Raw genomic sequence first — 17,735 nt, 5'->3', positions numbered from 1 at the left:
AGATACCAAGGATACACATTATTTGCACACGCGACTATATAGCTATGAAATGCTACGCTGTCTATATGGTGTTGTGGAATTTCACCCCAAATCAGTTTAGGTGATAACCTTTCCGAAATTAGCTAAGACAAATGCATTCTTATAGCACAACTCATTTTGAAACAAACGAAGTACAAGATTTTGTATTAAACACTAGGACGATACTTTAAGTAACTGATTGTTCTAAATACAACGATATGCTTGCCACTTTGAAATGTTTTTAATGATAACTTTATATATATAATGGCGAAAGCAATCCTAATTCGCAATTCTATATTCGAGTTTTTGTCTTTTCACAATTCTATCTTGAATAGAAGTTAATTGAGTGGCATGTACAAAACACTCCACGTTAAATTCACCTATTTTGTTTTCACAGAATGGATGGAATGATAGTTGCATGATTGAAGATGTCAATTCCACGCACAGTAAACACTGTTCTATAATAACAATAAATTTACATTGCAATCTTGCATTAGTCTCTTAACAGACACAATTTCATTATATTTTCATCGAAAACAGCTGATTCAAGACGAATGTAGCTCATCTAGAACGGAAACCAACGCTCGTTCGACGTACGTCAGTTAGTTGCAATATCTAAGATTCAAGCACGAGAAGTCAGTTTGCACGTTTCATTAAAATGCCGGAGACAAGATTGGAGAGCTTTCACAATAAATGTGACTACGATTTGTGTCGGTAAAATCTTACGGTGAATGTGTATACACGACCTTAATGAACGTGTATATTTTGTTCTTGCATCGATTGAATATCGACATTAAATATTAACAAAATAATTTAGACTACGACAGTTAACAGTTGTTTTCGAAAATAAAAGCTCTTTTCCCCCGTTGAATGAAGCTGTTTACACTTTTTTTATGTATAAGTAGATATGCTATGGCCTTGTTCTAATAAAAATTATTTGTTTTGTTACAACCGTGTCTATGGTCATGGTGTCTAATCTAAAATTGTCGATTAATTGTTATTCCATATGGACGAACAGCAGCCACACTGAGAGACATCTCTGTAAAATGTACCACAATTCGTTTTTGTTCCTTTGTAAATGTTAAATATTTGAAAAATTCGACATATTTTCGGTTGTTACTTTGAAGAAAGAAAAAGTAGAAAAATTCCTTCTTTCCGAAAAACCTTGTTTCTTAAAATAGCAGCACCACACAATACGTTCTCCACCCCGCATTACATTCACTTCGTTCAATATTTTCCTTTATGTTGGACTTTAGTTTGCTTCATCAATTCAATATGTATGTGACATAAATTGAAAATACAATATTTTCGTTGTATTAAGTACATTTACTACTACATAACATATCTACCAGTTTGTACTGCCCAAAGTTGTATGACCGTAATGGAAATGAACAGTGCAGGGAAAGAGTAGAATTGGAAGGATTAAAAATGATAACATTGTCAAAAATAAATAGCTCTAGGATGATTACGGTCACAACACATTCATAGTATAATAAAATTGCAACTCTTCGTTGAGACATCTAGAGATATAGAACCGATCGAAATCAATGATCTGGAAGTCGTTTGATATTCATTCCCATTATATGGTTACTGGTAACACACTGTCATTCGTTCGATTATTTCTGTTACTATGAAAATTATGAATTTATGAATTATTATGCATTGCTGTTAGGGATATTGTTTTTATTATCCGTCATTCATTTTATTACGCGACCATATTGCTTCCAAAATTACATAGCACACGCTTGTAACTAAGCTCAATAGCAAACAATTTCATTCCATTATTCATATCCACTATGTGGGATGGGGTGGGTGACAAACGTTTTTTTTTCTTTTTTCTACGAACTAACGAAGTTTAGAAAATCAATAGAGAGGCATTTAATTATGACAATAAATTGTACAATAACCATTTTGTTGTTATTTCCAGTAAATGAGGAACTAGTTAGCAAGGAAATGGGTTATTAGTTTTCGATGATGTTCATATAGGGTAAACCGCTCAAATGTGGGACATTCAGTTTCACAAAATCATGTTTCGTGCATTGAATAGTTGACCTTATATCTGTTCAATTGAAACGTGAGTCCCCTAGGAATCCGGGAAATATGAAGAACTGAGCATCCGCACCACGTAAAAGCTTTAAATGCAACTTTATAAATGAAATATTCTATTGAATAATTAATAAGCAGAGCACAATAATTCTATACTCTGTAGCACGACTGATGCAGCAGGGAATTGTGTCTACTGCTTTTAAAAATATTAGAAAGAGGGAACTACACGCACGGAATTCTGAAAACCGACACATTTTATCTTTCTGTGTTTTGCTTGAGTTTCTGATTTCTGCATATAAAAATACATGTAAAATTCACAAAAAACCAGTTAACCAGTAAGCAGAAAATGTGTCGGTTTTCAAAATTCCGTGAGTGTAACAAAGAATTTAAAAGGAATCATATGGCCGCTAGTAGATAAGTAGATAAGATAGGTAATGCCTTCTGTTTACAACAGTTTGGATTGTCTACGATGTACTTTAGACAGTAGTTACGATATACTTTCAACATTAGACCTACCTTCGTTAGGACAGTTCTAGTGCTCATATTAGAAAGTCGTACAATAAATGTTTTTCGTAGCAATATAGGACAGGTTCCATTCAAAGCGACATGTGTCAGTGTCATGTGTCACTGGTATATTAAGTTTTCGTATGAAGCAAATCATTGAATTACTCATTGAACTAAGCTTACGTGACTGCAAAAGATAGAGTCTCCAGATGCATGAACCATTTGACTATGATATGGATCAATTTTTCAAAATTTCCACAACCACAGAAACGAACTTTTCTAGTCACCTAATGTAATGCAGTAATTTGAAAGTTATTCATTTCCGTAACATAGATTCAGCGATATCAGTCGAACATGAACCATTGGTTAATCTAATTTAACCATGGGAATAATTTCCCTATACTTTGATTCACTGTCAATCAATAGCAACAGATCCGGACACGTTACAACAATTTAGGTAATGTGCTGATGTCTCTATGTCTACTAACATGTATGGCAATGGCATACATGCCATATGTAATCAAAATTAGTGACTACGGAACCCCATTTTCATTTGTATGCTGGGTCTACGTATTTTACATTTTAATATCTTTTATGATGAGACGAGAAATCAAAGTTTGTCATTTAATTCGACATGACATATAACAAATGTCAGTGTTGTAATTTTAGAAGTTGAGTTTCCTCTATACTTCATTACCAATTACCAAACGACACGACATTCACATGGTATGGTATGTAAGCTCAATGTAATGAGAAATCAGTAAAACGTTGAAATTACAAACGAGGAATCGAATTACTACGAACTGTACAGCAATTTTCTAACGCTAAATAATTGATGGATCCTTCCGTCGGGCTCGTTAGACACAGTAGAGAACGTTAGCTAAATGGCCGCTAACGCTAATTTCCAACGCTAAATCCCCCGCTAACGCTAAAATCAACGGTAATGCCCTGTCAATAAATGGCACCATTGTGAATGCATACACATGGACGACGAAATTTTCGATTTATTTTTCATTTATTATTTTAAAAGGTCATCCGGATCAATATTTGATTACTGCAATCCGTACATCTAATTTGCAGTTTGGTAGCGACACTGTGCTGGAAAAAATCTATTCACTTTCCAATGAGCTGTTCGACGACAAACATCCTCCACTACACAACAAACACGTGGTTAACCTGCAATTGAAACACCTGAAAATAATTTTGTGATTATTACTCCCACAATGTGATCGGATTAACATTTTATCAATGGAATTAGTAGATCTGAATTGTAGGAAGCTACAATTAAGCTGGAAACGTTTTTTATTCTCTTTTTAATGTTACAAATAGTATCCTCCACACGACGAACATGCAGTTGGAAAATGTGATTCGTAAAACGTTTGCAATCAAAAGTGAATAAAACTTTTCCAGCTTAATACCGCTGGTTTCCTACAAGTCAGATCTACTAATTGCATTGATAAAATATTGATCCGATCACATTGTGGAAGTAATAATCACAAAATTAATTTCATGTATTTCAATTGCAGGTTAACCACGTGTTTGTTGTGTAGTTGAGGATGTTTGTCATCGAACAGCACATTGTAAAGTTTATAGATTTTTTCCAGCACAGTGTCGCTGCCTTCCTGCAAATTAGATCTACGGATTGCAGTAATAAAATATTGATCCGGATGACCTTTTAAAATAATAAATGAAAAATAAATCGAAAATTTCGTCGTCCATGTGTATGCATTCACAATGGTGCCATTTATTGACAGGGCATTACCGTTGATTTTAGCGTTAGCGGGGGATTTAGCGTTGGAAATTAGCGTTAGCGGCCGTTTAGCTAACGTTCTCTAGTGACAGTATTCTTTTACTCTATAAAATTAATGAACGGTCGCTAAGAAAAACCAACGAACTTTAATGAAATTAAAATGAAACCAAATTTCAGTTCTTAATAAGCGTTGTAGTCAAGAAACCAAAACTGTTCATAGTGTCGCCAAAATAATGGAACAAATTTAATTATTCCACTGCATCCGTCAGTGCCTTTCCAATACCCTAAAGTAGGTTACAAGTTTTCAAATTAAATACAAAGCTTACACTTATCCATTACATAAACTTTTAGTTATTCAATGCAGCAATTAAATAGCAAAATCTACGCCATTGTACCAAAACCAATGGGAACAATGAGTTAGAAATTCATATCTGACTATATAACCGGGCAGATTAATAATTATATCAGACAGATTATTGCAATTAATTTCGGCAAAATTAATTTAGCTGGAATTAGAGTAACGCTAGAATTGGGTTAAAGCATTAAAATAACCTATTCGGCTGTTATAAATTACATGCAGACAAGACTATTTTCAATATTCTACTACTGTCGTTCAAGCAACTTTCAAATTTAATATTGAATTTTACCAAATCTTTTACTTCATTTGTTTTAGCGTTCGTTTTGCTATTCGACCCGACGTTTTGGGTGGGCCGGGACCCTTGGCTCATATGACTTTCTTTCATTTTATTAGTAAAAAATTTTTAACAGTCGTTTTGAACTTATTGGAGCGCGTTTAGGCTTATGCTTTTTGAGCCATCATAATACAGAAATTTTCTGTTTTACAAGGGTTACAGATGTCGATTATCTTTGGATATTTGCCCACTATCTGGTGTTAGATGTTATCTATGACTTGAAATGAATTGTTTGTTTTCACAGTCATTTTAACTCATTATAGCGCCTTTGGGCTTTAGTTTTTTAAGCTACAATAACCAAAATTAGAATTTCTAATTCCCTCGACTTAGATACCACATATTTCCAACCCACAGAGTCCACTGCTACATAAATTCACACTTTTTCTACACGAAATGTATGTCTCTGTAACTGCATAATGTTTCAATGATGGAGAGATGGATTGTATTTGTGGTTTGAAGAACGGTAAAAACGTGATTTTCGTTGAGTGTAATCAGTCTACATTGCTGGGCAAAATGAAGAATTTTTTTGTTTTACAAGGGTTAAAAATGTCTATTATCTCAGCAGCATTTTGCAATAACCATGTTTGTTTAAAGACATTTTTTAAATGGTAGAAACTTGGTTATTACAAAATGGTGTCCCTCTGGATGTTTGCTTACTTTCTGTGGTATAATCTTTTATATCCTAATCTATGTTTTCGATTGCATCGTTTCTTTTTACAATCTTTTAAACTCATTACATCGTGTTCGGGATCTAGATTTTAAAGCCAATCAACCAACATCAGTGAGCTTAATGCAGAAATTTTCTGTTCAATTAATCTCCAAATCCTTGCATTTGATTGCATTGTCTCCTTCTGCAGTTGTTTCTAGCTGTTTGGACTCATGCCGTTAAGGCCAGTAAATATCAGTGGGCACAGCTATACGCTATACTACATTTCGAAGAAAGCACCGCGCAAAAATTGCTTTGTTTTCCGTTTATTATTCCAGTGATAATGCTATCCTGCCGGTCTGTAATTTTGAATCGATTTAGTGATAAACTTTTTGTTCCCTGTGTTTCCGCTTGTTTACATTTATTTTTCACTATTTTTCATTATATTCAATGTTCATGCTAATTTCTCCAGAGTCATGACACGGGTGGTTATTATTATACTTTACGACACCCGCAACTTCTATCTAACCAGCTAGTGTTTATGATGACCTAATTATAAAGCATAATAATTGGTTGTACAGAAGGAAAAAAATAATGTTAAAATACAACAAACGCGCTAACGATACCGCTCTGCATAATACGTATACATCATGCATGGTATTTCGCCTCGAAAAGGATTCATTTTGTAAGTCATTGTAGTTTCATTCCATTCCATCCATATTACATACATATATCTACTGTAATAGCTTGTAATTGCGCGAATAAAATCCGAGAGAGATAATGACAACAAAGAACGTAATTTACTTTAGTTTTTAGTGGTTATTTTCATGAGATTTTATATTTATAAATTAAGCTTTCCAGTTCTGCTTGTGGTTGCTTCACATTCTACAATGCTATTCAGTAAATTTTGTATTGTCTCGGTGGTGGTGGGTTTTTGGGGAGCAATGATTTCGTACAATTTATGAAATATTGTGAAAATAATCATCACCCACTGTAGCACTAGTGGAGTAATAAATTGAATTTAAAAATATCGAGCGCTGAACGCGATTCAAATTTGATTTTTTATTTTAAAATTTCATCTTCACCTTGGTCCATATACTCTGTAGTGACATGACGTGAATGTTATAAATTGATATTGATGATGACTTCTTTATCGAATGAGTGAGAAACGCTGTTCGCTCGAAGAACATTTGTAAGTTGTATACAAGAACATAGCTGACATATGGGAGAAATTCTTGGAGAATTTATGCGTGTTCTGGGTGGGAAAGCATCTTATTACATTTTTGAGGCCATTCATAAATTACATAGTCACATAAGGACAGCAGAGGGTCTGACAAAAACGTGTACCTCATAAATTTGTCCATATTTTTGTGTGTGAGAGGATTCAGAAGTTCAAGGCTGTAAATTTTGGGGAAGTCACACAGATTCAGAAACGCGAGTATATCGACCGGTTGACATACATAAAATTGGATAGCTCGATAGTGGTCGTCTGCTACCGCGTATCTAATAAAATGGCAATCTGCGTGACCTCCCTAAAGTTTACAACCTTGCAGAAATTCGCCATTATTGCGAGTGTGATTTGTGAACGTTCCCTTAACTCTTTTCTGCATTTTGATAACATGATTATACCAAGACCATCCATCGGAAACAGAAACGTTTATCCGTGAGCGTTTTCTTTTACGAATAATGTTTTCTGTTTCCTCTAACGTTTTCACAAAGCGATGTGATGTACTATCCATGTCATACACTGTTTATTGTCTGTAATTTCTATTTGCCCTCAATCAGTTTAATTTCGTTTGTTCAAATGACGTTTTGACTTTGCTTGAAACAACCAGACAATAATTTCTGATTCAAGTTTTCGTTGAATATTTTACTGGATATGCGGAGATAATGTTGTTGCTGTTAAACATTTTAATTATGTGATGCCGAAGAGTGTGTTGACATAAATGATTTGCTCGTAGCAAATATGAGTGTAATTGAGTCAACGTATTGAAACCTATGTACTCAACATTCGAGTGTTTCAATTCGAAAGGAAATGAAAATGCTTTTTCAATTATCCTTAGTCAAACTTTTGATGTTTCCGGAATACTTTCAAAATTCTCATTTTAATGAAAGTTTTCTTTCACCATTTACATTACACATTTCTTCGCATCACATAAAGTATATATTTCACTCCAAGATTTATTACATAAACATAAATACTGTACACTAGCATGGCTAGGATACTCATTCCATTTCTACAATATATAAAGATATACCCTCTTGATACGACTTGTTAAAATCCAGGGTCGATGTCATGTATATTGCGCTATGTATGCCATTAGAAATTGTCATTTCAAAATAATAAAAAAGAATGTAATTTTTGAGTGAAATTACTTACGAAAATGAATGAAAAATTATCGTCATTATGGTTGTGTTTATGGAAAATTTTGTATTTTTTGCACACATTTTATTTGGTAATTTATTTGAGGGAAGAAAATAATGTTGGCGAATGTAGTATAAGTACCTAGTACTTATTCTTCGATGAACTCTCACAACATTTTGTCAAAATCACTTTTTACAAGTCGGCAAATGAAATAAGTTATCGACCGAAGTGACAAGAACAAAGTAGGAATTGTCGTTATTGAAGTAAAATATTGTTCATTGATCTCTACAAAAGAGAACTTCGACCTGAAGAGAACCACTGCGTCTAACGAGAGGTTCACATTGTGTTTCCGTTGATTCCGTTGATAAGCTGTTGAGGTTAACCTCAATTTTTTATTCGTATAATGAGAGTAAATTACAGATCTGATGGCATCCAAATTTACTGGAATTTTTCTCAATTTACCGAAAGTAGTCAATGTAGTCGGTAAATTTCAGTAAATTTCGTGCTCCTTTCATTAGTAGACCAAAACGAAATTTTTCCGAAATAAATGCTTTATTGTTGGGAACTGATATGAAAATTGCGATGACAGTTATTCTAATGTCTTTTGACCTTTAGAAACTCTGCTTCCTTTTACTTAGATACCACATATTGTCGAACCACAAAATCCACTGTCGCATATGTATTATTAGAGACAACATTCGCTAAGACTTATTCAAATTTTGCGCTATAATGTCATAGACTGGAAACACTTAATTGACTGGGAACATCGATTACTTTCAAAACTCTGATAACTCTATTGTAAGGCTCGGAACGGGTTCGGGTTGACCTGATCAGTTCAGGTTATGACCCGAACCGGTCTTAGACCCGAACCGGAACTAAGACTTCGGGTTCAACCCGAACTTGACCCGAACCAGAATTTTCGATTTCGGGTTCAAACCGAACCCGACCCGAACCCGAAGTTATTCAACCCGTACTTGACCCGAACCCGAATTTCCATTTCGGGTTTGACCCGAACCTGATCTGAACCCGAAATTTTCAAATAGATCAGGTCTGGTTCGGGTGACCCGAAAATTTTACACTAAAAAATGCCAAAAATTTCGGGTTAACCCGAACCGGACTTGATTTATTTGAAGATCTCGGGTTCAGGTCAGGTTCGGGTCAAACCCGAAATGGAAATTCGGGTTCGGGTCAAGTACGGGTTGAATAACTTCGGGTTCGGGTCGGGTTCGGTTGGAACCCGAAATCGAAAATTTAGGTTCGGGTCAAGTTAGGGTTGAACCCGAAGTCTTAGTTCCGGTTCGGGTCAAGATCAGGTTCGGGTTCCGGTCTGACCGAACCCGACCCGTTCCTAGCCATACTCTATTGTGGATTTTAAAGAAAGTAATTTTTGTTGAGCGCATATGAAATTACCAATAATTTGCCCTGGCACTACAGAGATTGGTTCCGTCGATACATATACTTTAATATGGTGAAGGTAGATCGTGAATCTAGAGCACAGTAAAACCAGCTGATTTGTACAATTCTTAGGAAGCAATATTGTGCTCTTTTGTTTAGGTGTAGCATGTGCACTATATGCTACACTTAAACAAAAGAAATTACTCATTGCGTTTTAGGAAAATGACTCATTGATATGAGAAGTCGGGGTTAGTCAGTATAATAGTTATTTCTATACTTGGTTTGGTCACTTCGTTCGGGTTACACTCGCGAAAATACCTTAAACACATCGTTCAAACCAAGTACTCAAAAAAGTTTTCATGCAGAGAGAATCGAGAGAAAATTTCCAAAATTTCCAAAATTAAGGCATGAAAAAGTAGATTACGTCCTTCTTTTATACTTTTTATTTTTCCCAAGTCCAAGCAGGGCTTTAGTTAGTTGAATTAGAACTGAGATGAATATATTCTCAGAGGCATCCTTTGTAGATCTTAATCTGGTTGTTATTCCACTGCAGTCTTTATGTTGTAGAAGGACGTCGAGAATATAAACATTCTCTGTTGTGCATTTATTTTAATTAAATTTTTAATTAAAAAATATGAAAAACTTACCCGTTCCATTTTCGGATTATAAGAAAAATGCAAATTATAGAATCGGAATGTCTGTCTTCACGCTGATGTCAATTTATTTGCAACCGCGATTGATATAAATTTTCTTGTTTATAAAATCCTTTCTGATGTTTATTTAAATCGGGTCTGTTGAGTCCAAGACAACAGAATACATTTAAAATAGAAATGGCAGAAATGGTTTACTGCATTAAATATTCAAGAGTAAATATCAGAGCACATAGTGAATTAGTGAATTGTTAAATCGTCCATATCTGATGTAAAATATGATTTTTGTTTTGTTGAAGATGATATTTAGTCAATGCTTTCAAATCAGTTCACACGTTGAGATACTATTTCACTTCACTTACACTTTCTATAAAGGCGAATACAAAATTTGAGGGTATACTTAATCCGAGGCGAGGCCGAGGTCAATATTCCAAGGGGCATCGAATAAAAAAAAACACTTGTAAAATCACACACACCCCCTCCTCAACAAAAACGAAGTTTTTCCGAAATGCACCCAAAAACTAAGAACGCACATAGATTCAGGGAAGAAAATTTTTATCTTATAGACAGAGGTCATACCTTTCTAACGATACTCAATGTATTTCATTTGAGAAAAATCACTTTGTTGACTTGAAAATTGTCGTGAAGTCGCCAACTCGAAAATAGAGTAATGTCCACACACTGAACTTTTGTGACAAAACGATTTCAGAGAGGTGTATGAAATTTCATGAATTGAAAAATTTTGTATGAGGAAGGAACTGGTCCGATTGTACTGAATGCTGTTTTGAGCTCCCAATAGGTCCCTGAATCGATGTGCGTTCTTATTTTTTTGGTTGCATCACGGAAAAACTTCTTTTTTATTGACAGTAAACAGTAAAAAAGGCAAAGAAATATGATGTACGTTGTACTGTACTCAGAAGTGGATACCACTCGAAATATTCACACAAGAAGCTATTTCTATCATTTATTCATAATCACATTTCCCAAAAATATTCCCTGCAAAAATTTGAGTTAATGTTTTTCCTGTGTTAATAAAATGCAATTTTACCTCACATTGTTGACTGAACAACTGAACTATATTGAGTTAAAGTGGGTGACGGAATTTCATTCAATTTTTTATTGATTACAATTACCTGAGGAATTTCGCGGGTCGTTTCTATATCCACTAATTTTAAAGAATTCAACAATTTTAAAGGGTTATGCTCACATTTATCCAAAGCCACATACAATCTAAATTGCTTTTTAATGAAGTTTTGAGTGAATTGAGTTTTCTTTATTAATTAGCGATCTATAACATGCTTAGATTTAAGAGTCATGGATGTATGGCTGAAAATAGAGTCTACGTTTGGGCGTTTAGTATTTTATTTTCGATATCTTTCTACAAAAGTCGATTTTGAAAATATGAGACAGCCACAAACAAATCTAATTTATATTGAAATCTAACACATTTGTGGTACCACCATGGTGGTTTTTGTCGTCCCACATTTTTCAAATAGAATTTTCGTAAAAAGAATCAGTGAAAATGTAGCTCTTAAAAGCGCCCTAATGTTGACTTTTCAACAAACCATCCATTCCTCCTAACTAAGAGCAACAGAATTCATTACCTAAGAATGCTGAGGTAATTAAATGAATTCAAGTTACAGGGTCGTTGCTGTGGTGGCTGGAAACAGTGAAGCTGTAACTCTTATCGGATTGACGCCAGACACACAATATCAGTTAACAGTAACGGCCGTTTTTAGTGGAAAGAAATTTCGCAGCCGTCCAATAGTTTTCAGAACGCTGGGTACGATTGCATTCAATGAAATTTTATCGAACAAAACGAAAACGTAGAATCATTCTTGCTTTATTTGCAGAGCCACCGAGAAGTTCACCGCAACAAGACTCGGGTGCATTACCTAAAGGTTATGGTGCGCCCGGTCCACCGCAAACAGATGGGATGATTCCCGTTACATTTACCGACGAATACGTCAATATATCAGAAAATGCGACAACACGTGAACTTCCAACAGTAAGTTGTGTTAATTTGCAAATGGGACGTTTTAACGGAAACAATTTATTCCTTCCTCTCTCAAGATTCGTGGCGTAGAAGTAGGCATCGTAGTGTTAGGTGAGTAGCATTGATAATTAGATTTTCTTCTTTTGGTTGAATGTGTTGTTCAATTTTCACTGGTTTTCCATTTAAGTTTTAATCGTTTGGGCGGGTGCTATTGCATTGTTTTTCAATCGATGGGGAAAAATTCGAATGCTTCTTCCATATCAGCCAGATTATAAGCAAGAGCAACTGAAGGTACCTGGAACTGGAGTTTGTTCATCTGGTGGTTGTAATGGACAGCATTCGCATCAGGTGAGTGGAACACAACAATTTTCAATTTTTTTTTCTTGAAAAATGTTTTCGTTTATCTTAATTTTCTTTTTGTTGTTTTCGAAAAACGAAAAATGTTTTGCGGAAAAAATTATTTTATTTTTTTTTTCGAAATGAAATTTCCTTCTGGCTTTAGCCTCTTGCGATTAAGTAATTGCGTTATGAAAGCAAATCATAATTGAACGAAAATTTATTTTCGGAATAATTTGCCGGCGTGTGCCTCGTGAGTAAATAAACGATTTTCATGTTGCTTTCTATCTCTGTGTATACTTAGAAGTTTTAAGTTCGCGTTTACCGAATTATAATATAACGTCGAACATAAATCGGGGGATATTTAAGGAATGCGAATTTGCGAATTACGAGTTATGAAAATTTATTTATAATTCAATGTTCGAACGTTATACCGAAGGGAAATGTTTGGAGTGTACGCGGAGAATTAGTCGATTACATTGAATGCTGCGAAAGTAATTCATTACATGAGGTAACAATTTCGTGATATGCGCAAACTGACTCGTGTGTTTCTGATCAACCAACTTCGGTAACTGTCTTTTTGACACTTTTCAAAAAACAGTTGCGTAAGCAAGTTGCTCAAAAACATACGAGTGAGCTTGCGAATATCACAAAATTGTTTCCGAAGTAATAAAGTACGTAGCAGAATCCAATGTATTCTGGTTTACTACCTGCCCCATACGAAAGTTAATTCCGCATAATCAAATGAAAAAAATGAACCGAACACAGATCCACAGATAATGGACAATTTTCGCAGGGGGCAAATTGCTATGTAATGGTCATCTTTCGTATGGGGCAATTAGTAAAACAATGTACGAGATAAATTGGTGCAATGTATTTCGTTGAGTCTGTTATAAGTAACGTTATAGAACTTCTGTTAGAACGCTATGTTTTTTCAGCAATTTAATTCACAGCTTTTTATTCTCAAACAAGATAAAAGCAAAGCTTCAATCAATTACGCATTATGCAAGCGTTTGTGAAATTCTCTCCACTCTTTGTTTTTGCTGTTTAGAGAAAATTCTTTCGTTTTTTTTATATGAATATCAAAAGTTTACTGAACCACCACACTCATTCTAATTTATTGAAGATTGAAATTAACCCGACATGATTACACGTTCTATTCGGTTCAAAATGGAAATGCTTTCTTCAGCAAACGAGAATATGGAAATAAGATCCGTTTGCGGTTTATATAACACGTTTAATCCAAGGTTACGACTAAATTGACCTTTTAATTAAATTACAAAATTCAAAACTTGATAATAAAGATGCTCGCAAAGACGTACACATTATTATGTATTTTAATAAACATCAGTTGAACATTGTTTTTAATAATATGAATGTGTGTTTGTATACACAGTGTGGGTATATTTTATACAAATGACTGCCTATGTTGTACGGTAAAATCAACAACGGGAATGAAATTAATTCCTTTCAAAGGTAAATACAATGTCGGTATTAGAATTTCGTAAATCAATTCACAATTGTTGGAAACTCTTTTTCATAATAAACACGAAACAAAATAGAAGTTACAAGAAAAACCTGAAATGAGGCATGAAGAAGACGTTCAAATGAGGGTTCAAAGATGGAATTACTTAACCTATTTTGAGGTTGAGGTATATCAAGAGTTTCGCGATATAATTAAGCATTACATGTGTTCCTTCTTTTGTTTGAATTATCGGCAAATGTTTGGTACAAATTCTTGTACTTCGATTGTTTTAGCGTAAATATTTTGTAAAATATAAAAGATCATTAGCTAGTTACCTTCTTTTGTTATTGCCATCAACAGATTTTCAGCAGATGTTCATCAACAGATGTTCAGATTGATATTCTAAACAATAAATCTCTTCATTTCGAGTGAAAAGATTGTTTGTAGCTTTCAAGAACTTTAGTCTTGACTTCGACACTTGAAAGCTTTTCAAATATTTCAAGAAACCACAGCAAGTAAGGATTAGTAGTTCAGCAACTAGATTGATCTTTCATCGTAGTATCTTGGATTCTATATGCGGGATCATCTCAAAACTAATCTAATACAAACTAGACTACATTTCTTATCGATCAAAATAGTTTCTGCAAAAATTCGCAATACTTTCCAAACTGATTCCTTGGAACGTCGAGGCGGAAATTCAGAGGGATTATTATTATCTTCCTTGAGTTGTACGGCTAAAAAAATTTGCGGAGCAGCTGTCCGATATCAAGTAGAAATTTTGTGGTAGGTAAGACATTACCTATGACTGTGCCTAATGGTGGAATTCACGAGAGGGGTCATAGAGAGATCTTTTTTTGCACAAAGCTGCCGCTGATTTTCCTAAGATTATCAATCCAAAGATCAAAATCACAAAACATGAACTTACATGAAAAGATGTTGTGCCGTTCTTCTATAGGTTTGAGAATTGCTGTGAATTGATCATTTTGAGTCATGAGGCAGGCCGATTTTAGTAAGTTTTTGTAAAATTGAAGAAAAATCGAGAAATTCAAGAAACGTTTAGAAAACTTGCAGCAAGTCTATCGAATTTTCTTGATTTTCTCTAATTTCAATAAAATGAAACAATTCAGGAAAATTCAAGAATTTTCCAAAAATTATTTTCTTGATTTTTTCGGCTTTCATGATTTCCTCGATTTAGAGAAATTTCAAGAAAAATTGGGAAAGTCAAGAAAATTCAAGAAGTTAATTTTCTCAGAAATAAGCCATGTTTTGGGCGCTACGTTGTACTGGCTTAACCAGACAAATTTCAAAAGTCTTTGTAATCGAAAGAGGTTAAAACATAATATTGATCAGTTCGAAAGATTTGTGATTTATTTGATTTAAAACATTAGATTTAGTCTATATTCTCACTTATTAGATATAGAACTAATTCTTTTTTCAGTCGTGTCAAACTGTTATTACATAGAGCAGTGACATTATATAGAACCGTCTATATAACCCTTTACTTCACACACATCACACAAAAAATTAAAATATTATCACGAAGACCACCCCAAAATACCAAAATATAACGAAGCATTACAAACAAAACAAAATACTAAATAAAAAACTGATTAAATCACACAATCTTAACGAAAAAAAAGAAATTTAAAAATTAAAAAAAAGACAGAAAAGAAAAACAGATTTTTTTTTATTACTTATCACCGACACTACACGTAAAATGCAATCAATTAAAATTAAAACTTAAATTTAAACGTAAACCAAAAAAAACGTTAAATTAAAAAAAAACCAAACTCCAAAATATATATTAGTGTTTGCCACGATGTGAGGGATGTGGATTGTTGGATAGATGTTTCCATTGTCCGCGAAGAGCAAAGGATCGCGAATGTGGTTGCCAATTTGCTCTGTTACATCGAGCTGATACTGAGAGCTAGCACTACGAGGCGGGTACCTCGGCAGATAGTCGTCGTCACTCTAGCCGTCATTATCGTCATCGTCGTCAAAGTGGACATAGTGAGGAGCAGATTGACGTTGAATTGTCGAGGGACCAGGAAGATGATGATCACTATGTTGAGATTAGTGTGAGTTTTGTGATTACGAAAATCAATCAATCTATCAAACAAACAAATTGTTCACAATTTTCTTTTATTTATTTAATTTTATTCGTTGCCAAATATTGTTGTTCAGTTTTTGATATTTTCTTTTTTTTTGGTTTTTATTCGTTCGGTTTATTTTTATTTCGATATTTTTTTCGTGTCTTGTCTTCTGAATTTTCATGGTTTATATTTTCTTATTGACTTTCGCATTTTTTTATATACTTTGGTTGTTGTAGAAATCATAATAGCCTTCAGCACAGATCACATAAAATGTAAATCGTAAATCGTTGCGAATCGAATATCCTACGAGGGGATACTCACTTTAGTAGCTTGCAAAAATCCGAAAAATCTCTATGGGAATTTTGAGATTTTTAGGACAAAGATTTTATGAAGTTTTTTTTTTTTTAATCTTCAAAAGTCTCCTGATTTGACGATTTTTATTTTTCGAATTTTAGAACCCGAGCTGTGATGTTTAAAAATCTACAAGATGCAGAAAAAATGTTTCCATAAAAATTCAGAAGAAAGATTCTCATGATATTTTAAAATCTTGTATAAGATCTCGAGTGCGTACCTGCAAGAATCCGAAAAATCTCTACGGGAATTTTTAAATTTTTAGGACAAACATTTTTCTGAAGTGATTTCTTGGAGTTCGTAAATGCAAGAAGCCGAAAAATCTCTACGAGAATTTTGAGATTTTGAAGTTTTTGCCTAAGATTCCATCAATGTTTCAAAAAAAATTCTATTCGATTCATAGTCTTTAAATAAATTTATATCGAGATTTATAAAAAAATCTTTATGTGATCCTGGAGAATTAGAAAATCATCGATGTTTCATAATCGTCTATTAAGGAAAAATACCTTGGATTCTCGACACTGAAAATCATTCCGATATTATCGACCTTTTTAATGTAGATAAAACATCTTGCAGAATTAGAGAATCTTTGATGTTTCAAAATCTTTTATTAAACGCGGATGATTATTCTTACAAGAATTTCTTTGTGTTAGATTTGAAAGCATCAGAAGGATTCTTTGTGTATATAACCGCCCTCTAAGAATCCTTCTGATGCTTTAGATTTTTTTAGTGCTTCAAAAAAATTCTACTACGGAAAAACATCTTTTGATTCTAGATAAAGAAAATTCTTGTAGAAAAAAATCATTCGTTCACAAGGTCCTTCCGAGGTTCCTTCAGTGTATGAGTTTTATAAACGTCTTATAAAGCTATGGTGAACAAAAAATGTATGTAAAGCCTTAGCGTCTGAGAATATATTGCTAAAATCATATTGTGATTCTTCATATGACAAATGTATGTAGAGAAATTTTCATTTAGTGAACGACAGTTCGAAAATTCTTCAGATATTTTAAAAATCTTCTTCCGGAGAAACAAGATTCTTCTGATGTGTAAAAATCTTCAGTGATGTTGGAACGATCTTTCCACATTTCTAAAGAAAGAAGATTCTTCAGTTGTTCTAAAATCTTTCATAAGATTTTCTAGAAGAAAGATTCTCATGATGTTTTAAAATCTTTCCTTTAGGAAAAAGATTTTTAAGAAATTATTTAAAAATTTTCAAGTCTCTTAATTTAAAGATTTTAGAACCCGAGCTGTGATGTTTAAAAATCTACAAGATGTGGAAAAAATCTTTCAATAAGAATTCAGGGGAAAGATTCTCATGATGTTTTAAAATCTTTCATAAGATTTCCTGGAGTGCGTACCCCCTCGATATCCTATCATTTTGTCGAACAATTTTTTTTTTCTGTTTTCGTTTTTGATTTGCATAAAATA

At 33.7% G+C, this 17,735-nt stretch overlaps 1 protein-coding gene and 1 long non-coding RNA gene across 4 annotated transcripts in view; both read left to right on the top strand.

Moving 5' to 3' along the window:
• LOC119078008 (fibronectin type III domain-containing protein 5) overlaps positions 1-17,735 on the top strand; it is a 79,246-nt gene that overhangs the window by 50,763 nt on the left and 10,748 nt on the right. For 2 of the 3 annotated variants that reach the window (XM_037185398.1, XM_037185396.1), the window contains exons 4-7: positions 11,704-11,849; positions 11,920-12,074; positions 12,140-12,173; positions 12,250-12,410. In XM_037185398.1, coding sequence (XP_037041293.1) covers positions 11,704-11,849; positions 11,920-12,074; positions 12,140-12,173; positions 12,250-12,410 — 496 coding nt within the window. The remainder of the gene's footprint in view (positions 1-11,703; positions 11,850-11,919; positions 12,075-12,139; positions 12,174-12,249; positions 12,411-17,735) is intronic. The other variant, XM_037185397.1, reaches the window with a different exon arrangement.
• LOC119078011 lies at positions 702-9,867 on the top strand. Its single transcript, XR_005087924.1, has 3 exons — positions 702-713; positions 2,492-2,495; positions 9,833-9,867. It is a non-coding gene; the product is annotated as an uncharacterized LOC119078011 (long non-coding RNA).

This window comes from Bradysia coprophila, unplaced genomic scaffold (genome assembly GCF_014529535.1).
Source record: "Bradysia coprophila strain Holo2 unplaced genomic scaffold, BU_Bcop_v1 contig_24, whole genome shotgun sequence".
NCBI classification, from domain to species: Eukaryota; Metazoa; Arthropoda; class Insecta; order Diptera; family Sciaridae; genus Bradysia; species Bradysia coprophila.
This window is presented reverse-complemented; position numbering and strand designations above follow the sequence as displayed.